This window comes from Heliangelus exortis, chromosome 7, assembly GCF_036169615.1.
Source record: "Heliangelus exortis chromosome 7, bHelExo1.hap1, whole genome shotgun sequence".
Taxonomy (NCBI): domain Eukaryota; kingdom Metazoa; phylum Chordata; class Aves; order Apodiformes; family Trochilidae; genus Heliangelus; species Heliangelus exortis.
In genome coordinates this window covers 21,610,713-21,633,864 of record NC_092428.1, presented here as the reverse complement: position 1 = coordinate 21,633,864, position 23,152 = coordinate 21,610,713, and the positions used below count along the sequence as shown (strand labels likewise).

The window sequence follows — 23,152 nt, the reverse complement described above, 5'->3', positions numbered from 1 at the left end:
GGTGAGGAAGAAAATGGAGGCTCTCATTTGAAATGGAAATCCAATGGCTGATTCTTATTTAAGTTTCCATTTCCTCTGAGAAACCCCTGTCCTGTGAACATGTTCCTGCTTCCCAAAGAAGGTACAAGGCTTGGATAGGATCAGTTATATACAGTAACTTCAAAACTCTTTTTGCTTTTTACTTGTAATCTAACTGCTGCTTCACATTTATGGACCACTGGAGGCTCTCCTTTTTCTGAAATCTGCAGCTCTATACTGAGATAGTGGGAACAGAACAGAAAGAAATTGTGGGTGATTGATGACATAAGTGTCTCTTGAGAAAAAAATTCAGTAAGCCTCTGACAGAGGTGGTTGAAAAATATGTGCAATGTTTTACAAATGGTTGTATTATACTGATATTTTTTGGTAGTATTTTTCCATTAATGAATTAGTGCAGGCTGCATCAGCGAGACTTCAGAAAAAATGTCTTTTTCTTTCTTTTTTTTTTTTTTTTTTTTTTTTTCCAACCATCTGCTTTGCTGTAAAGTGCTTTCTCCAAGCTTTATGCAATCTCTTGCTTTGCCTCTGTCTCTCTTGCTTCCTCAGTTTTGTCTCACCAGGGTACAATTTACTGTATCAATCAAAATAGGATAAAAAGGTCAAAAGTCTAGAAATGTTTTTTTAAAAAGGGGAAAAAATGAAACTAATATAAACAGCTCACACATGACATTAAATTTATGTCATTTATTCTTTGCATTATAGGTCTAGATCAGGTGAATTACTTTTCAAGGAAAGATGATGAAACCAGACCTCAACCTTTGGAGCATGATGAGGAGAAACAATGTCTATATATAGATCCTAGATCTTTCTTTAGGAAGTAAAGGAGACTGTATGATTGATTTCCATGACTCATCTCATACAAGCATTTCATTTAGAAAGCAAGAAATGTTGTTTTCAGATATGGAAATCTGTTTCCCTCTCATCTGTCTCTCATGATGCTGAATGCTTGTTAACAATTAGACTGGGACTTAGGAAAAAATCCTGGGCTTCAGATAAATTTTGCTGCTCTAGAAAGGATTGCATTTGGGGAGATTTTGCTGTGGGTTTTTTAGTGTTTAAGTGGAGTCTCCTGTACTTCAATGCATTGCATTATCTTTTGTCTTTTCACTGGGAAGAGTTTGGCTCTGTCTTCTGCAGTACTCCCCCCCCTCCCTAACATTTTTGCACATCAATAACATTCCCCTGGAGCCTTGTCTTCAAGCACAGCAACCCAGCTCTCTCAGCCTCTCTCCACATGCCAGATGTGCCAGTTCTTTAATCACCAGGCAGCTGCTTCTGTCCTGTATTGACTTGGTGATGAAGTTGCATACCTGGTGTTCTTCCAAGAGCATCTGAAATTCTGGATCAGTTGAGGCTATGCAGTTGATCAGGACACTTTAGAGGATGTGTCCCCTTTGAGGCAGGTGGTTAAACCTGAATAGAGAAGGATATCAGTGAATCCAGGTTGCAAGAAATAAAGGGGGCAGAAGAGTTCCAGGAATTCTCTTTCTCCAAAGTTTAAGAACTGGTGAAAGAGAACTGCAGAGAGATGGAGGGAAAGGAGGGTGAGAAAGGGTTGGTGTTCCAAAAGCAAACTCTGAGAAGGGGCAAAATGAAACTGTTCTTTCCTGTTGATTCCTGTATTGGTTGGATGGGGCTGGGAGCATCCTGGTCTAGTCGAATGTGTTTCTGTCCATGCAGGGGGTTGGAACTTGGATCTTTGAGGTCCCTTCCAACCCAATTCATTCTATGATTCTACACTTGTTTATGAATTTCATTGATTCCTTTCCATACTGCTCTGGGTGCACTGCTTAACACTGATAGATATGCAAAACTCTGCTAATTAGTAGAATTTTTTTCCCCTGCTCTGGTAGAATTTGAAGTAAAAAAGAAAAACATCTTTCAAGATTGATGGATTTAATTTTCCATGATTTGGCTCTAGAGACAGAAGGCTTTAGATTACGTTGTAAATCTTTGTTGGTTGAGTTTGTTTAAATAAGGCATAATCTTATATTTCATATCTGGGAAAAACATTATTTATGAAACAGAGAAAATGTTTTTGTGGATGATGTAGATGAACAATTTTCTTGTGTTTATGATTACCATCAAAATATGATACTTTTGAAAATAATTATTTGGAACATTGAAAGATATCTTTAATGTCTCCCTTCTAAAATTTAGGCAGCTATGTTTATTTGTGTTATTTTTGTGAAATGTAGGGCTCATATGCTTTGGAATGCATTAAGTGTAACCTAAAAATAATGGAATAATGTAATTTTTTTACATATTAGAAGCCAAGATGACTTTAGGGGTTTGGTGAATCATTTATTTATTTATTTTTAAATCCTTTAGCTTGTATTTAGACCGTGCAGATTAAATTATAAAGTCAGGAGCCAACATGGCAAAATGACTAAGAATTAACCTGAGTCCTTAATTTTATGCATCACATTATAAGTGATTATAATTATAACATTAAGTTATAGTTGCCTGAGGCTTTAAAATGTTTATTTCTAGCTCAGGTTTAACTTGTCTTTTGCCCCAAATATATTTGGTTTAGTTCATGTTATTTTATACTAGCTCTAGAGGAACACTAGAAACCAAGCACGTTAATGAGAAGAGGGATTTCTTAAAAGATATTTAGTGAAATCTTAAAGAAGTTCTTTAAGCTTTACAATATTTATATGTTAAGCTACATTATTTAATTAATATGAAAAGATACCGTTATGTATTTTCCTTGCTGTTAATTTTAAGGTTTCAGATGATTAATCTTTTGGCTGGCTTTAAGTTGGTAACATTGCTGTATCAATCTCTTACAGCATCAGGCTACCTTTTTGAAGTTTATGTCAAATCAATTTAAACTATTACATTAAACCATTCCCACATGAATACTTACTAGTTGTTTAGTAGAAGGCAGATTGAAAAGGACACCAAGTTTAAGTGCAATTGATTTTTATTTTCTTGTAAATCTTCAACTCAAGCTAGTATGAGGTAAATTAATAGTCTTTTAACTGCAAGTGTATGGAACCCCTCACTTGCATTAAGATGGTTATCTTTTCAGTTTCTTTATATTTATAGTCCTCTGTTTTGAGAAGTTCTCTTCCCCACTAAGCACTCAGTAGGGGAAGGTACCAGGGCTGGAGTATAGGGGAGGGTTAGCTCTTCAAATGGGTGTCATAAGGCATTGTTCTGGTACCCAATCTTATTTTTTTCCCTGCAGAAATGGAATAGCACAGCTCTAAAACGAGTTTTATTATTGTTCTGTATTTTGAAACATAAGCATTGTTTTGTATGTAGAATTGTTTATAAATAATCCTTAACAGGATAGAATGCAGATTAAATTTACTATGTAGATCATTAAAGTGATGGAGGGAAGTAGAGGGGCAGGTAATTGTAAGAAGAGAAAGCATATTTGGGTAATAAGAACACAAGAATATTTTTAAAGAAGTTCTCTTTAGTTTAGAAACATAGTTGTTTATAAATAAATAAAATTAATTAGTATCTCATTTTTAAAATTAGGTATATTATTATTTAGGCATTAAAGAAAACCAAAAAGGAAAAAGATGATTGAAAAAGAAAACCTGGTAATTTTTTTATTTACTGGTCTGTGCACTCATGTTTAAAGGAATTCACTAAGTACTTATCAGTGGGGAAAATAAATCCACCTCATTAGAGGCATAGGTAAACTTATAATGATGATTATTTTATAGAGTAATGTCTTCTGTCAAAGTTGATAAATGAAAAGATTTATATTCTGTGCACAAAAGTGGGATAAATGTGTTCACTGCAGGGCTGGTCTGACTTCTGAAGAATCAATTTATATATCAATATAGTTATTTAGTTGTGCAGTTATAAGGGGTGAAATACCAGAGGATAACAATGATGTGAAACTATCAAGGGTGGCAATACAGTATTTAGAACAGTCTGTAACAAAGGGAGTGAAGAAATGTCCAAGGTAACCTTAGATTAGCTGACTCACTCCTAGTAAAATCACTGCTGTATCACAGAACACTTCTGTGGCTGCCAAATAGTACAAAAAAATCATGTGGGGAGTAGTCCCTGTTAAGCTGTGTGCTACTGTGTCATGAAATAAACAGGTTTGGTATGAACCAGTGTAACATAATACTTACCCAACAGAATCTTTGGTTCCTGAGATGTTTACAGAATTGAACATGATGTCAAGAGAGGCAGAAGGGTGAGTCTGAAGTGGGTTGTCTTGCTGGTTACCCTAACAGTGAAATCCTGTGAAATAAGAGTTTGTAACTGATAAGGGTACTTAACTGCTGCCCTGTCTGACATGCTGAAGCCTGGGTCAGCTGCAGAACTGGTGGTTTGAGTGCTTTACATGCACCCAGTTGGCCATTGCACCTGCAGGAGCCCCGGGCTCTGCTCTTTGCACTTAGATTGTTGAGATGCTCTGGGCAAGAGGCAGCCCCTGAAAGTCACTCTTGTTTTCTGAATACTTCCATCCCAGTCTTCTCAGGAGGAAAACGGGTTAGTGGGGGTGGGAATGTAGCACTGACCTGAGGTCTTCCATCAACACCTCTTTCTCTGCAGTTTTGCTCCAAATTGATCTGGAAAACATTGTGTCTGAATCTTTCTGCGTCTACTAGCATTAAAACCCAAAAAAAAAAAAAAAAAAGGAAGAAGAATGGCAAAAGTACTGAAGCTGAAATGGTAAAGGTATGCATGCCAGGACAGGGTACTTGTGCTGCCTCTGACATGCATGGCTTAGCTTAAATCCACACCATCTGCCTTCCCCATTCAGCTTCAGAGGTCATTCAGACAAGGCTTTCCTCTCCACTCCCCATTCTGTGCTCCAAATTGATGAGAAGACTTTACATCCTATTTCTAGAAAGGAATTCATCCTCCAGGAAAGTGGGTGGGAATGCCAAGCTTGACTTTGTTTTTACACGACACGTTAATATTTTAGAAGTTAAATTTCAAAAAGAAAATGAGAGTAGCTTATTTTTCTTTATACCCAATGTTTAATGCATGTATAATTAATGTAGTTTCATTTTGTAAAAATCTCAATATTTTTTTCTCTGAAGAAAAAGATGCTGCATGAGTGAGCTTGACAATGGAAGATTTGTTTTCTGCAGCAAATGTTTATTTATTTTATGTATGTTGAATGCTTACATTACCCCCATCATTGCATATTTTTGATAATTCTGACAAAGTTCCAGCTGAGGGGAGGCTGTGCTGATCCCTCTGAGCTGCTCTGACAGCAGCCTTGGAGTGGGGATGCTGTGAAGGTCACACAGGAGGAAAGCTGCAAAGCTGAGCTGTAGAGCAGCTTTCTGCTTTTTTTTCTCAGAAGGGCTTTATTCTTTAAGTTTGAAATAAGAAAGAGTAAGATAAGACTTACCTGCATTGCTGTTTTTGTGTGTATGTGACAAGAAGATTTTGGTATCACTGTGTAGTGGCCATAGGAGCTGTGCTGCTTTTCTTTCAGAAAAGAAGAATTCAGAAGAGAATTCTCAGAAACATGGCACTGAGTTCAGTTGATTTATGATAAGGAGGTCAAGAGAAGCAAATGTATTCCTCAAATTTCATAGTTAGTCTTATCAGAGACTAATTCTAACCTACAAAATGATCTCAGTTGGGACATAATGACTTTCGTGGTCATTGCCCTCAGCTGCAATTATTTTAATAACAGAATCAAGGAAGAATCTTGTGTGTATGACCAGGGTTTTCTGTCAGCAAGCACATCAGAGCAGTGCTACCTGTTGGAGTTACCAGTATTTTGTAACTGTCCAGTTCTTAAGGTTTTCTTTTTTCTTTGATTAGGCAGGTGGTGGCATTGGTGACATTCTGTGCAATTGCCTACTTCTAAAAAATAGTATTAAGATATTACCAACTTGAATATTGCAGGGTTCTTTTGTGATTGCTGTTCTTTTTAAATGCTAAAAGCCTCGTTTAGTTCAATGGTTCCTACAGAAGATTTAGAAAATTCAGATTTTACTGAAGTATCACCGTTTAGTTTGGCTAAAGGATCTAGAAACACTTGAGTCAACAAATGGTTGAAAATTGTATTCTGTAAATCTGGGCATGACTGAAGTTTTTTCAGCTTCTTTGTAACCTTAAACCACTCCGTTTGCACCTAGATCGTAACAGCACTTCCCTATATCAGGGAGACAATTGCAGCCTGAAAAAATACTGATTTGTGCCAAATACAAGTGTGTGTTTTAAAAAGTCTGATTCAGTTTCTCTGTTGATAGTATTGTATTTCAGCTAGCCTGGTTCTAAGGGAAATTTAGTAGGAAAAAGCACACTTTTCATACCCTTCTTAATGCTGCCTTTTCAGTTTAAATTTCTTTGTGGATACTCGTTCTACTTACTTTTAACAGCTATAACATTTTAAAAGAAAGTTGACAGTTATTTTTTTTTTAATGTTGATATTGTCCATTCTGTAAGAATAGTACTGTTTCTATATTCAAGTCAAACTTATTTCTTGAAAAAGTCAGATATCTTAAATTCGATCACTTTATAGATTGCAAGTCCGTAAAAAACATAAAGGGTCCTCAAGCCCTGATACAAAAACTTTAATATGTTTTTAATAAGTAAGTTGCATCTGTGTTGTGGAGATTATTTTATATAGTAAGAAAAAAAAATCTGTATTTAGAAAAAGATCAGGGGCCTGATTTTGCTGAGTGTTTTGGCCTTCCTATCTGAATGGATTCATGTTTGTGTTCCAGACATACTGTGTCATTACTCAACTCTTTATTACCTCCCCAGTTCTGTTTTTTCATTTTCATTTAATTAATTTGATTTTATCCGTTTCTATTGACTTTAGTTTAATTGTAGTTAGTAATTTATATTCTGTTTGTAACACAGACTGTAAGGGCTAGAACTTCATAAAAGGGGAGTGCTCAAGTGTCTGGGGGTCACGGAGCTGCACATGTGGCTGCAGTCATAAATCCCCAGCACTTTGGAGACTCACCTGGCTAAACAGACCTTCTAATGACTGGGCCTTTTTACCCTTTTTTGCACAAAAGGTGTGATTTCTGTTTCTTGGTGCTAAAAGCCTCTGGCTATTTATGCCTGAGGTTACTAAGAGCTGTCAAAAATCCATGTTTGCTTTTTTTCTTTACTGATGGTCTATGGAAATACTGGGTTGGCTAGTGAAAATTTCTTTACTATAGTGATCCCAAATAGTAGAGGCTACTGGATTTTTGTGGTCATATATGATTTAGACTATTGCATTATGGATTTTCATAAAATCACCATAACCAAGACCTGAAGACTGTTAGGTAGTGAATCCATATGGAAGGTCTCATTGGTGCATTTTAAATCTGATTACAAAACAGCTACAGTTTCTTGTCTTTGAACAGAAGAAGGATAAAGCCCACCAGTGAGAAGCATATTTTAAAAACTAGTTCTCTATAGTAGATTGGAGTGCAAAGAGACAGATGTGCTGTATCATTCCTGGAAACCATTGAGGAAAACTCAATTTTTTTTCCATCTAGCTTTAAAATCTGGTGTTTCATCTCAGAAATAGATTGAGCTTTCCTCAGGTCTGTATGTTGGAATATTAAATAGATCAAGGGAGGAATTAATGGAGAGCCATCCCCCATTGCTGTAGCTGATTCTGTATGAGGGACTCTCAGCCTTCCTCTTACTCTTCCTCCCATCCATGCAGGTCCCTACAGCCCACTGCCCTCAGTCACTCACACAATTAAGAAGGTTTTTCCTTTAACAGTTTGCTCATGAGTTGCTGCATGTTTCTTTTATGAAGCAGTATTGGAAAAGTCATGTCAGCTTGAAAAAGTCTTCCTCTTGTGAAACTACAGAAACAGATTTGCAAAGAGGAAAATGTCACCTCTGACAGCACTGCTTGATAAATACCTTGTCTCCTGAGTCCTGCTGTTTCTGGAAAAATCTCCAATAAGCATTAGGTAATTTGGTGTTAAAATAGTACTTCTGGTTTGTATTTCACTCCAAACTCTGTTGGGTGTAAACATTTAACAGATAACAATAGTACCTGTCCAAGGCTCCATACCTGACTGTTTCACTTGCTTATGCTGTATTAGAGTTGTGTTGGAATCTTTATTTTCATTGCCTTTCTCCATTCCTTGATCTGTTTTGAGATGAAATGGAGTCTTGTCTGTTTCATTTTTTTTTTTTAAAGAACCATACAATTGCAGTCCTTTCTAATAATCAAGTAATCAGGACATTTCTGCAATATAGAAAAGCTGGGTTTGAGTCCTTAACGCTTCATTTTCACATCAAAAATGAGTGGGAACCTCAGGTGATCGCCTGACTAGCAAACTATTGATTTTTATGACAGTTTCATCTTCTGTTTGGCTTTGGGCATGGTATCCACTGAGAAATGTTCTTAATTGTTATTCAGGGTCTAATCTGTTGAATATAGGAAGCCTTTTTTCTGCTTTTAGTGGCATGCTGCATGTGTTAAATGACATCTTGTATGGCCCTCACTGCTAAGATTATTTTTTCTTCCCCTGTGAATAAAATCTTCACCAAATAACAATCATGACAATATATAGAAATTTCTATTTATTCCAGGTAAAGTCATTCTAGTTGCAGGCACAGCACTCTATATTTAGGTTACCTGCAGGCTAGAGGAACTTTTGATTATTTATGGAACATTTCAGGCTAGACTGTGGGACAGCCTGTTGGACCCTACAATGTCATGGCTTGCTCCTCACTGTATGTTTATTGCATAACTGGCTTTCTAACCCAGGATAAGGCATATTTCATTCAATATGCTTGATCAAAAGTATTGATAAGACTTGATCAAAATGTCTTAAGTGTGTAGACCACTAGAATATTTCTTCATCATGATCTTTAATTCCTCTCTTGGAAAGTTAATGAGATACAGTGTGTACTCCTGTTGGCATCTCATCATCAGTACCATGGCTGTAATGGTGTAATGAGAAAGTAATTTGTAACTGGTCCACTGAAATGATGAGGTGGGTCATTCTAATTAACAGAATTTTTGCAATTGTTATTTTGGAGCTTTTATGAGTGGAAGGAAACAAGCGTTGGCCTTTTATTTTTCATTGGTACTATTAATCCTACTTTCAAATTGGGTTGCTTCTGTTTAGGAGACTAGAATCTTGAGTATAGGTTTATCTAAGTTCATCTTTTTTGCACTGTACTATTAAGGCAGTTCAGGTAAATGTCAAAAAATCACTTTTGGCCTAGGATATGCTTATTTTACTGATACATAGCTCACTGGCATTTCAAATGCCATTTTAAAAGATTTCCTTTTCAGAGGAACTTACATCTTATGGTTGCAAAATTCCAGACTTTGTGCTGAGAAACTATTCTATGCATACTTCATCATACGGTCAGAGGCAATGTGATCACCACATTTAGGGAAGAAAATTAATTATTACCATTTCAAATTATTGGGCATCAACATAGGGAAGGAGGAAAGAGAGGGGCTTCACAGAATTATCACTTTAACAGCCTCTGCAGTTTGCTGGTGCTTCTCTCCTGCTTCTGTACATTACTGCCCCTTGAAAACTGAATAGTTTGTTTCATAGGGATATAGATAATATATGGAAATATTTTTGGATTATCTTTAAGGTTCCATCAAACCAAAACCTTTCCATGATTTGGGGAAAACTTAAACTGATGGTAATGATTTCTTGGCCATAAGTATGTATGTCTAACTCTACTAAGTTCTTTGTAATACCTTCTGTTTCTTCTGCTGCCTTTAGATATATTTTATTTTTCAGCTACTTTTAACATGCTATTTGCCCTCCTCTGGTCCCATTCATTGTATTTTTGACTACTGTGTCCCATCTGAAATTTAGGGATTTGGAGTGCTGTGTTGTTCCTACATGTGAAGCAGTCATTTGTTTGAAATCTCCCTTGGTTCCATAAGGTCTGAATACACAAGATATCTGAGGAATGTCCGCAGAATGTCTATGGTCCTTGTGACTAGAATATACATGTATTAATACTATTTAACATTAAAAATGGGGACAAAAGGACTGAAAAGATGCACATAGTTTGCTTACTTTTTAATACTTAAGTATAAATGTGCTCCAGTAGAAAGAAAGAACTTTGCACCAGGAATGAGAAATGTGTTTCTGCCTGTGTGCTTTCACACAAAGGACGTGGGCAGTGACTCTGTGAAGGGCAATGCACAATGAAGTTTGTCTTTGGTTAGAAACCATAAGCTGGAGAAAGTCTGCTTTACCACTGAAAGATGTGAAGAACACATGATAAAAGAATCTTATCTGAATGTAGCAGCTATCATTCAGGGATGTACTATTTGTGAGTGTTGTAGCAGCAGCAGATCAGCTTCACCTGTGATTATCTTTTCTGACTGTTTAATGAGAAGGATTTAAATCATAACATTCATACAGTCTTGTTGATATTTTTGGTCTGGAGCCTAGAAAGAGTTATTTTGGTGAAAATTTGAATGCAAAATTGATAATTCCATTTTCATATTTACTTTGCAAGGAGGCTGTAATTAACTTAATTTATAGAGCCCTTCAGCAGGTGCCCAAACCTGCTCGTACAGCACAGCACTTCAGCACCTGAAGGAGCTCAGACTGTCCCTTCCATCCTTTACTGGAGGGGTTCCATGTGCAGATCAGACCACTCCCTTCACTAAAAGCAATACCTTACCCTGGTGCATTTTCTTTAAAGACATTTCTGATGAACATCTGCCTGCCATATAATCAAATGGTCATTTCTGAAACAGTCAGCTGCATCAAAGCATTTCTCGAGGTTTCCCTGATTACTCACAGCTTTTTTTAATGCATCCATAAATATGAACATCATCAGTCACACTGCATAGGGCAATATTGAATGACATTGGACTTGGATGAACTTCTGCATGTAGCATAACAGTGCTGTTTTATTAGTTTCCCTGTTGGGTGGTTTTTATTCTGTTTTTTTTAATAATGGGCTGTATGGTTTTACCTTTTCTATAGAGGTGTGATGCCAATTAGCAGCAGGGGTATACATCAGGTTATTACTATTATTTGGTGTCTTATGGATGTCAAAAAACATTTGTCAAGGAGACCACAAGACTTACTTAGTATCTTAGCTGAAAATGTTCTTATAACTTAAAAAAACAAGCTCTGAATTACAGTAGTAGTAGTCATCTTTGTGTAAGATTATGTTATTAGTGTAAGAGATTTTATCTTTTGTATCTATTGAGGAGAGATCTGATAGCAGCCTTCCTGTACCTGAAGGGGGAATACAAGGAAGATGGAGTGGCACTTTTTAGAAGGGCATGTATTGACAGAACAAGGAGCAATGGCATTAAATTACAAGAAGTTAGATATTAGGAAGAAATTCTTATCTGTGAGGGTGGTGAGACACTGTTGCCCAGAGGGACTGTTGTTTCCCCCTCCCTGGAAGGGTTCAAGGCCAGGTTGGATGGGACTTTGAGCAGTGTGGTCTGGTGGGAGGTGTCCCTGCCCATGCAGGAGGGTTGGAACAAGGTGATCTTTAAGGTCCCTTCCAAGCCAAACCGTTCTGATTCAACCTGCAGCTGTCAATCCTAATGTGGATGTGGTGATGCTGATTGGAGCATATTTATTTATATGATGTGAAAGAGCTTTGAGAGATCACAAGTCCCTGTTGCTATCATTTATAATTAAAGTGTTTATCACTTTTCTCTGAAAAACTACTTGACGAATAAAAAATTAAAGGTCTGATATGCTTGTTTGAAATGAGAGTTCTGAGAACAGTCCAAATGCCGTAAATAGAATTTGGAGACAAAGCAAGGTTTCAAGATAAATTAGAGCATGAGAAGCTCAGTCAAAGCCCCTTCTTGTTTGTTAAAGCAGAGAGAGTGTCTTGTTTATGTGCTATAAATTGTAATCACACAGACATCTGAGACTGTCCACTTAAAAACAATGCCTGACATTGCCTGTCATGCCTAAACATGTTACTTTTTAAGCGCCGTAGATACTACTCTTAAAATAATGGCTACATAAGTGTTCCCTGCTTATTCAAACAGCCAAAATAAACCAGTTTGTTAATCTGATGGTTTCTACAGTAGAGAAGCTTCATAAAGCTTTGTGTTACCTAATGATACCTAATGAGTCTGTTTTATTACAAATATGTCTATTATACAGAGGATTTTTCTTTGATTGTTTCACTGAATTGATAGTTTTAAAAAGGTTTATGCTTAAATGATGTTTCTTTTCATAGTTTCTAAAACAATCAAAAAGGATGGTTTTTTTTTTAACACAATTGATTTTCCATGCTCCTGTTGTGTTTCAGTAACGATTCCGTAACAGTTGAAACAATTGGAAATATTTAAGCCCCTTGCAACACCGGCAGGGAGAATTTAAATTGATTTTGCTACCTTGAAATTAACCTTTTACTACCGCATGCATATGTTTGTCATTTATCCCCTTTTTCTCAGGTGCAAAGAGGGCTACCAAGGAGTCCGCTGTGACCAATTTTTGCCGAAAACCGACTCAATCTTGTCAGATCCAAGTACGTTAAATGTTTTTTCTTATATTTTTAATCCATGCTGGAGGCTGTTCTTGCCATGCGAGGTGACCCTTTGCCTGTTGTCAGAAAGCACATCATGGACCCCTGCAGTTGTGTGTAGGGAATAATGTGCTTTTTCTTGGTAGGATAAAAGCCAATATTCCAGTCTCTGTTCTTATAAAACATCTGCTGCTGCAGCAGGGCAGAGCATCAGATGACTTGATTAACTTATGATTTGGAACAATATTTCCCCTGCTTAAAGCCAAAATATGTTTCTCTACTTTTGACTTAATAAGTCAAATTACATAGTCTAAAACTAAACATGACTACAAAGTGGCTCCTAATGTCTGGCATTGAGGGGATTATAATCTTGGAAATACATTATGCCACTTTTTTTTTTTTTTTTCACTATGCCAAGTGAAGTTACTTTTTATTTGCAGAGTAAAGGTGGACTTTCCAGTAGTAATGTGGAGACAAAGGAACTTTCTACTACACTGCTCAGTATATGCCACAATACCATATGCATGTATGTTCTCCACATACTACTCCACAGTTGCCCTTTTTCAGTTCTATTGACTAATAAAATTATATAAAAAATATTACCCAAGATGAATTTCTGGGAAGTGAATCCATTTTCAAATTAATATTATCTTGCATTTTTAAATGAAATGACATACAACAAAGGGTCATATTCAGTCTCCTGATTTTTTTTTTTTATACCTGGAAACTGTAATGTTTGTAACCAAAAAATTGTCTGGTTTTGGATGCTCTTTAAAATGTGATTTAGGTTTGTTTTGTTTGTGTTTTTTTTTTTTTTAACAATAATGCTTGTTCTTCTAGTAGTTTTCTGTGGTTTCTCTTTATTTTCTTGTCCATTTTCATGTGCAAGCCTGTTGCCAAAGACACCAATTGTTTTCTAATTCCCTGTGTTGTATAGCTCTGGTTAAAATTTGTTCTGTATGTGCTTTAGCTTTTCCTTTTGCTTGACCTTTCATGGTAATGTGCAAAGCCTATAATGAGTAGGCAGATTTTACCTCTGCCAGTGTGGATGTGGATGTGTCAACAAAGAAGCTGTATATATGTCAAGGAAAAAGGTGTTTTGTGTCCTAAAAAGAAGGATAAAGACAATCAGTTAATAACAGAGTAGGGGTGGTATCCTGAGTTGGTTTTAACAGGGAACTCAAGCTTTACTCTTTCAAGAGTAGAGGTGAAACTCGTAAGCAAAGTGCAGAGAAGAGTCCCAGGTTAAGCTGCATTTAACCAGATGAAAAGCCCTGCAGTGTTTATCTGCTGCAGACAGTGGTGTTGTTTCTTTGCAGCATTGTGTTGGTTGCACAGACTTTTTCCTCCTTCCTTGGGAGATGCTTTCCTACTCGGGTTAGTTTCTGACTCCATTGTTTTGGTAAAATTGTTTCACCACCTGATCCTGCCCAGTAAGCCAAGGGCTTTCTGAAATCTGTTTTTAAACCTCCTAACTAAAGAGGCAAATTTATTTTATTTTCCTGAGGCTTTCTTTACAAACTGTATTATTTAGAGCATGTCAGAGCAAGAGCCCTTGGTTTCATGTTGACACAGATCTGCTAGAAACACCCATGGTCCAGGAAAGGCACCTCTTCCAATATAAAGAAGGTTAGCATGATAGGGACCTTCCCAGTCAGTTTTGCAATTTAATTCCATTTACATTTAATTTTAAGTTTTATTTAAATGCAAGGCTTAATTTCCACAAGTTGAACACTTATCTGAATACTCTCTTGAGTGGACTGCACAAAGCCAGCACTGGCTGTTGCCAGTCAAGCTTTCTAATCAAGTCCAGTTCATTTGAGTTTTGTGGTATTGCTTCGGGTTCTCAGTAGTAAATACGTTCAGAACTGCTAATGATGCAGCTGATAACAATTTTTAGCTTATTTGAAGTTATCGTGCATGAAATACTGAAGCAAGATGTTTTTAATCTTACCTTGCCTGTCACAGTGTAGGTTACATTTTCAGAACATCGACTTGTCAGTATATGGGATTTGAACCTTGATCACAGTCACTCTGAAAATAGCAATGTTACTTTCTTAAAATTGTCAGTTACTTATGTGAACAAGAGCCCTTTTTTTTGTTTCTTGGTTGGTTGGTTTGTTTGTTTGTTTGTTTCTGGTTCAAATAGCCCTCTAAAACAAACCAGGTTTGTTCAGCATGGCTATATCTGAGGTTACATAGTGGCAAATAGTGTGCTAGGACTTCACAGGGTTTTTAACAGCATTAGGCCAAACCCAGCTTCTTACCTAATTTCAGGTGTGTGTGAAGCAGGCCTTGACTGTAAATCTAGTGGTATGAATACAAATTCTGTACTGCTTTGAAGAGATTAATGGTTGTTAAATTATGTATGTGTAGTTTAATTAAACTAAGTGGTTAAGATATTTAAGATGCTGTTTTGGGAAACGTCTTGAAACTACCTGATGGTGTCTCACAGAATCAGCCAGGTTGGAAAGGACCTCTGAGATCGTCAAGTCCAACCCTTGATCCACTCCCACTGTGGTTCCCAGACCATGGCACTGAGTGCCACATCAGTCTTCTCTTAAAACCTCCAGGGATGGAGAATCCACCACCTCCCTGGGCAGCCCGTTCCAGCCTGATCACTTTCTCTGTAGAGAATTTTTTCCTAATATCAAACCTAAACCTCCCCTGGCAGAGCTTAAGTCCATGCCCTCTTGTCTTACTGGGAGCTACTTGGGAGAAGAGACCAAGCCCCCCCTGGCTCCAACCTCCTTTCAGGGAGTTGTAGAGAGTGATGAGGTCTCCCCTGAGCCTCCTCTTCTCCAGACTGAACACCCCCAGCTCCCTCAGCCCTTCCTCAAAGGACTTGTGCTGGATCCCTTCACAGCCTTCTTGCTCTTCTCTGGACCTGCTCCAGCACCTCAGTCTCCTTCCTGAGCTGAGGGGCCCAGAACTGGACACAGGACTCAAGCTGTGGCCTCACCAGGGCTGAGCACAGGGGCAGAATCCCTTCCCTGGACCTGTTGGCCACGCTGTTCCTGATCGAGGCCAGGATGCCATTGGCCTTCTTGGCCACCTGGGCACACTGCATAGCTTTCCATGGTCTCTTGCAGTCAGATCTGCCACCTGCTATCTTCCTTCAGCTCAGTTAGGATCAAATTCTTAAGAAAATAGATACAGGACACACATGGAGCAATACCAAAACAACCTAAACACAAGCCCTTCTACTAGGCCTTCAGGCATCACAGGTTTTAACAGCTCCCACTTCCCCTAATTTCTCTACTCTTTAACATGTTTTCTGATTAATAGTGAAAGATGTTTAAAACAAAAACCAAACCAAACAAACAACAGAACAACCATAATCCAAACATGAGTGTATTGGCAAGTTTTTTAATCTTGGAATATGGGAGAAACCTCCTTAAACTGTGGGAAACACAAGGAAACTAGAAAAACAAATAACCTCCTCAGTAAGGGAGTTTATTATTTTTGCAGTGCACCCTGCATTGCAGTTCAGCTTGTGCTCTCAGTCACTATTGAGAGCACAGTCTGCTACCAGCCCAGCTGCTACTGGGCAGAACAAGACCCTGAACTCTCAGTCATCCTCTCCTTCAGCTGTTGAAGAAGTACTAATGGGGCAAAGGGAAAAGAAATAGTACTCACATGCTGGAAGGGAGAGATAAGGGTATATCTGAAATATTGCTTCAGCTTTCTCCAACTGGGTTAACTTCTCTCCAAATAAATACAGCAGTGGTAGGGCACTTACATCTTCAGTGTTAGAAATACAGCTTTGATATAACTTTATGTAAAAGTAATTTTTCAGGCATGTGTAGTCCTGTGTGTATCTTAAGGATTGGGAACTCTTAAATACAACATAAATTGTACAAATGTACTCATGTACTATCCTTTATAGTGTTCTGGAGTAGACCTGCCTGGTCCAGTAAGTCTTGAAAGGTAAGGTGCATGTAGGCTGTATGTATTTCTTTCAATCAGTTTTTATACTGAGGCAAAGTATAATCTTGAAAGCTTGAACTGTTCTGTGTGAATGTTCCAAAGTGGTGAGCAAGGCATTGAGAATAGGTTTGTCATGTTACCTATTTTTTACCAAGTTTTTGAACTCTTTTACCAAATTGTTGAACTCCGCCTTCAATTATTTTGTTCCTAACTTAGCATTGAAAGCTACTTCCTTATGCAAAAAGTGTTCTATAATGTACAGAGTTATTTTATTTGTCATATTAACCTTCAAGTTGTCCCATTTGAAGTCAGAAGCTCAAGAGGGATCCTCTATCAAATGTTGAGAATGCTATCCAGTCCTTTTTCAAAATGAATGCATAATCTTCTGAAGAAAGAAAAATAGGTTGGGAAGGCTGAGTCAGTAGGCCACGCTCCTCTTGTTGCAGTCAACACAGTTAATGTGATTCCTTCTGTAAGCTGATCTTACTTTGTTTGTAAACAACTTACAAACAGCAGGAACTGGCCACTAGAAACAGGCTTTGTTTATCATTCCTGCTCTGAGGGTTTCAAGACTTCAGCTTCCACGCAATATTTATGCACGGCCCCAGTTTTTCAATTACGTTCTTGATTAAAATGTGTGCATTGATTGTTTCTACATTGATTTTATTTTTTCCCTCTATCAGTTTCCACCACATTACACTTTGGGTCTGTTAAACTGGCTTTTTCAGATGTCAAGTCTTGTTCCTATGGTTTTTATAATACTTGTCAGCATGGCACATATAATTCTTCTTTGGTATCTTATCAAAGAGAAACCTACAAGTGTCATGTCTGGAATCTGCAGTTACTCATTCTTCAATAACACCGTTATGTAGGATCAAAACCCCTCTCCTGGCAGACTAGGGCTGTAAATAAGTAGAACAACTCTTGATAGTTTAAAAAGGAAAAAAAAAACATTTTCCAGAAGTGTATTTGAAGACCCACGCTTACCTCCACTAAGCCCCCCCAAAAAAACCCAAACCAAACCAGCAAAACCAACCAACCAACAACAAAAAAAGACTAAAATCTTGGGTTTTTTTTGTTTTTTGTTTTTTTTTGTTTGGTTGGTTGGTTGGTTGGTTTTTGGTTTTTTTTTTTTTCCCTATCCAGTTTTGTGTTTGTAAGACCACAAGCTAACTTAGGTTGAAAGAGAAGTCCGGACTTTTCTGGAGAACTCTCGAGGTTCATCCTCCTGCTTTAAGCAGAGCTGGCTTTGAATTTTCTGGAAACTACACTGAACACAATCATGGTTGTCTGTAAAGTGGTTGTTGTTAAATAGAGGAAATAGCACATCACAGTTGTGAAATATTTATAGAATATGTTTGCAAATAATTTGGAAAAAAAAAATTGTGTCTCTTACTGAATGATTGGTTTTCTAGAACCTTGAATAAGTTTTTTGTTAACATTCCTCAGTTTGTTAACATTCTTCTTAAATTTGTCTTTTCCTCCTTTTTTGATTTCTAGAAGGCATAGGAGATAGTAAGATTACTATTGGAAAGGCTTTGAAGATTGCATGTAGGTAAGGGCAGATATCAGTGGAAGAGAATTTGGGGAAAATAGGTGGACTGAGTAGCCAGTGGTAGACATCTGAAGCTTTGTGGAAGTCAAATCCTTCAGAAACAGATTTAATATGGGATTTGTTTAACCCCAAATAAACCTTTTGAAATCTGAATCTAAATTGGTATTTTGTGGCTTAACTTTGTCTCAAAAAGGACAATTTTTTTAAGCCCTTCTGTCATCTGTTTCAGACGGGCTGTTTTGTTTTTGAAAGCACCAAATGGAGGAAGCGGCTGCAGACCAAGTTTCTTTTGTAGTAGTTGCCATTTTATGCTGTTTTCTCAATCTGATTGCAAAGAAGATTGCCACATCAACTGTGTGTTCACAGAATAAAAATTACTGGTTTTGTTTTAGTATGCTAAGCTTTTACAAAAATGAAATAATTTCATTGCCTTGAAAACTTAGATTTTAAGAGCTATGTGGTGACAGCGGTCAAGTGAAGTGCCTGAAAAATGACAAGTCAGTGTAAGATCTGTTGGCATCCATCAAGGGGTATGGCATTTCTATTAACTATGGCTTCTTTGTAACAACCTATAAACAGAGTTCCTCCAGTTCAAATGCATCACGAGTCAACCTAGATTGGTGTAGACTGAATTAAAGATTGAAAGGAATGAAGGAATCACCTTCGTAGAAATACAAATAAAGCAGAAAAGGAATGCAGTTACTTCAAAAGTTTTAATGAATTTATCTGTAGATGAGCAAAGATGCATCATATGAGAGACAGGCTGGGGAATATGAAACCTCAGCAAGGTAAAATAAGAGAGAAAAAATATCCTTGGGGCAATGAGAGACATGTTTGCTCTCCTCTTCGATAAAGTGTGGGTAGAGACCTCAGAGTACAGACTTGACTACATGACATGTTTTCAAATTAGAGTTGCACTGAAGTTGTGAAGTTTTGCATTCTGTGAACAGCACGAATCTTCTTGGTTTGGTTCGGTTTTTTGCCAAAATAGGATCAACAAAATAGGCTTTATTCTGCAGAACTGAAATTAAGTGCTCAAAACCAGAAGTGCAACATTAATAAAATGGCTCACCAGTGATAAGTGGAAGCATGAATGTGTTCATTGTCAGAATATAAGGAGATGCTAAAGCTGAAGAGAGAATAATTGAAATCACAAATCTGATAACAATGCAGTGGGCAGAGAAAATCACATTGAAAATAACTATCAGCTTTGATAATATAATTGTTTCTTACAGTCTTAAATATAAATGCATAGGAAACAACTGCAAGTAATATTGCTTTCTATAGGGAAGCTGACAGTTGTACAGAAGGTGCAGTATAGATGTTACTCAGCAATTATTTTTTTTTTCTCTCTATCAGCACTGCAGAATAAATTTTAAAAGGAGCACTGGTGATCTTCATCTTCTAATGGGAAGGGGGAAATAATTTAATTCTGTGTTGCTCTTCTCAAGTAAAAGAAAAAAAAAAAGTAATAAAACCACTGTGAGAGCTATTTCCAAACAGAATTGAATTTAATTGCTTTCATGACTATTGTGTGCAATAAGAGGTTTTCTTTCCCTACTTTCATTGAATTCCCTGTCTTTTTAGAAAAACAACCAGCAATGAGTTTGTACAACACCCCCTCTTGCTCCCTGTCTTCCTTTCTGGAAAGATTGAAGAGGGAGTTACAATTGATTTCTGTTTCTTCTCAGTTTTAAATGAATTGTCAGTCTTTGCCAGGTATCATATCAGACTTTATTTAGTATTAGCTAAAATACCATTTAAACAAGAAGTTGCACACCTTTATACGGAAAAGGAGAAAAAATTGTCTGTTTCAACCAAAATCCTGTATTAGTTTTAAAGGAACATCTTTATTCTTCTCTGTTCATCTCTTCTGAAAAACAAGAATGTCTTGGCACCTGGTTAATCACCATTGTTTTGTTCATAACTTTTCATTTAAAGTATTGAAGCACGTTTGGTTTTGCCAAACAAAAAAAAAAAAAACCACCACGAAAAACAAATAAAAATCAAAAGCATTTGTTTCCTTCTCCACCTTTATAAACTGCCTATATGTCAAAGGATGAGAATTACATTGAAAATTCGTTTTCTTTGCTCTCATTATAAATCCCAAGACAGAAACTGGAGATATCTAGCAATGCAGATCACAGTCAGCAAAGACTTTTAGTCAAGTGGATCCTCCTAGATCATAGATGCTAGAAATCAGGAAGGAAATTCCAGCTTCCCCCCATGCAGAGGAGTTTGAAGGCTGCTTTTCCAAGCCACCATTCACCTGTGATAGGGGACTTGTACTTAGCTAACTAATTTTAGGGCTTTGTGTAGTGATTTTTGCTGTGTGTTTTAAGGAACTTTAAACCATCCAATGGCAGAAATGCTCAGCTAGGGCTTGTTACACAACAGGCACAGCAGATGGCTGTGAGCTGAGGGTACAGCCTTACATAAGGAGGGAGCTGTGAATCGCTCTCTGCCACGGCTCCGGGTTCATCTCGGGGCCCAGATGAGAGGCGGTGCAGCCCTGTTCCCAAACTCCCACCTTCTGAAGTGCTGAGCCCCTGACACATCAACTCTGAGCCTCTCCTCTTACAAACACGTTATGATTTTCTGAGTCTGCTGTTGGGCATCCCGTGTCTGGAAAACCATAAGTATAAATAGAGCTTGAAGTACATGTCCTGTGACACTCTGGATGCATCTAATTTAACCTGTTGGGTTGAACAACCAACTTGTGTGACTTGCCCACCCTTCATACTCACAGTATGTTACTGTTGGTGTCCATATCCCACTATCTTTCAGAAGGACTTCTCTGATTTTGCCTGCATGGACAAGGGACAGTCAATCACTTCTCAGATCACATTTGGAGGACTTGTAAGCAGAAAATTCAGCAGTGCAGCAACCATAGCTCTTCACGCTCAGAGGGAAAAGTACAAGGAAAGATGGGTCATCCTGAGATGGCATGCAGGAAAATTGCACAAAATGTGGCAGTGATTTAGCTGAAAAGTATTTGTTTCACTGTGTTCTGTCTTTGGAAATTACTAAGTTGTCCAGGTAGCATTTCACTTCAGCAATTCCATTCCACTTTATCTCAGTGATTTGGGCATGTTTTGATGGTAACTACCTGAGGACTGGTTGAAATGGTATGGTATATATTTCATAAAGATGACACAGGCTGTTGCAGGAGTTAGTAAGAGCTCATGGAGAGAGGAGAGGGATTTCTCTCTTAGCAACTAATCTTCTACCTGCAAATGTACTTCTCTGTATTAAATCGAAGTCTGAACTGGGAGTTTTGCCTTCTCCTCTGGGTGGTTCTGTGTTAAAATGATTCTAGTAAACAATGCAAAGGTGTGAGGATAAATCACAGTTTGTGCCTGCAATTCTGATCTGTCCCCTCCACTGTACAGTTACATGAATGTAAGTAATTGAAAGCAGAAAGACAAATTCTGCACTGATTCTTAGGGGCACAAAGCTCAAGATCAGTCCAACAAACATGATCTTGAGAATCAAAACATTAAGAGACTCATACGTGAGGACTAAAGTTTCCTTTGAGAGCATTTCTGCTGAGTGTCTTGATCATCTTCCCAAAACAAATATTTCTAAGAGCCTCTGTGCTCCTAACTGATCTTCACACTAAGTCCACACTCCACAGCAAGGTTGCTTATTAGGGCAGTTGTTGTCAAACTGTTCACTTCACATGGAGGTTCTACCAGTGTTGATTCAGCTCATTTGAACAATCGTTGCTTATTAAGGACAATATCGTTCAATATTAATGCATTAAAGTGCTCTGTGTTGTTGTGAAGAGCAGATGCTTTGGGCCTAATGTGTGTATCTAAGTATCATCTTAGTATAATGGCAATCTTTCTGAAAACATTAGGGGTCAGCATATACTATAATTTTGTTTACCACATCAAGGTGATTATTGTACTCTAAAAAAAAAAGATAATGTTGAGACTCCTGAAGGTATTTTCAGGCTTATTTCTCAGGCCTTCCATAGCAATATTTTTTTTTTCTTTTTTTTTTTTTTTTTTGGAATAATGAACACCCATTTCTGTTTAAAATTTTACTGTGCAAACCCACCAGTTTATGATACTATTATTCTCTGAATCAAAAAGATCAAGTGGTAAAATCTTGGTATTAATGAAACTGGTAAATGATCCTTTGACTTTACATTGTCCTATCATGACTTTTATTCCCTGTATGACTACTATTTTGCTAGATATTTTTGTACTGACCAGTGGGGGCTTGAAATTGCCAGCCATGAGGATATTTATTCATTTTCTTCAGTGATAAATGTGATCATGGAAATGGTTTCTTAAAAGACAAACCAGTTCAGCATTGTCCCAGGAGCAAACTGAAGAACAGATTGTAACAGGCAGTTCTTGATGAGTTTGTTTATATTTGGAGAACTTGATTCACTTCCAGCCTTTGCAGAGGGCTCCTGGTTCTTTGCTCTCACTGAACATACCAGAAAAAGTCAAATTGTTTGCAGGTTATGAAGGGGCTTGGGGAACAGAAAGTATCTTTTGTTCCTTCTGTACACAGCCTGAATCCCAGATGTGACTGTCTGGCTCTGAATGGTCACATAAGGAATTCAGTAACAAGCTGCTAAACAACAAAATATAACAGCCAACCTTTGCCTGTCATTGCCCATTTAATTTTTACAAGTAGTTCTGCTCTTCGACCTTGTTCCCATCTTCCCCAGACATTTTAGCATCTCAGCTGAGTTAGCATCATCAAAAGATTTGAGTGTACTACATATAAGATACCAATTCCCTTTTTTTTCTCACCTGTCTTAATTCCCTACTCTCCAGGTTTGTTGTTGTTGTTGTTTTGTTGTTTCATGGGGGCTTTTTGTTGTTTGCTCCTCTCTTGCCTTCTATTCTAACGTATCTACTTCATTTCCTTCCCTCCTTAAGGGTCTTTTCTTTTTTGGGATCTGAATTGCATCTGTTACCCCTTGATATTTACCTCATGCATTTGCTATGGTATCTTCCTACATTGCCTCTGAATGTGGTCTTTGCTCTCTCTCTCAAACCAAGGTTGGACTCCTGGCTTTGTTTGACCTGGACCTGCTTCCCATCTTCCAGATGAATGTCCAGATCACAAATAGCTTTTCTTGTGCTGTCTGGTCTTGTATTGTTCAGACTTTGCTTTCTGCATTATATGTAATTTTGACTTTAGCCACACAATGGTATAAAAATTATAATTTGCAGTGTAATTTAACATCCA

At 37.5% G+C, this 23,152-nt stretch overlaps 1 protein-coding gene across 1 annotated transcript in view; it reads left to right on the top strand.

Moving 5' to 3' along the window:
* The window catches only part of NRG3 (neuregulin 3), a 341,086-nt gene that overhangs the window by 229,692 nt on the left and 88,242 nt on the right, over positions 1-23,152 (top strand). Inside the window, exon 3 of the mRNA XM_071749296.1 lies at positions 12,380-12,453. Within this exon, the coding sequence (XP_071605397.1) occupies positions 12,380-12,453 (74 nt within the window). The remainder of the gene's footprint in view (positions 1-12,379; positions 12,454-23,152) is intronic.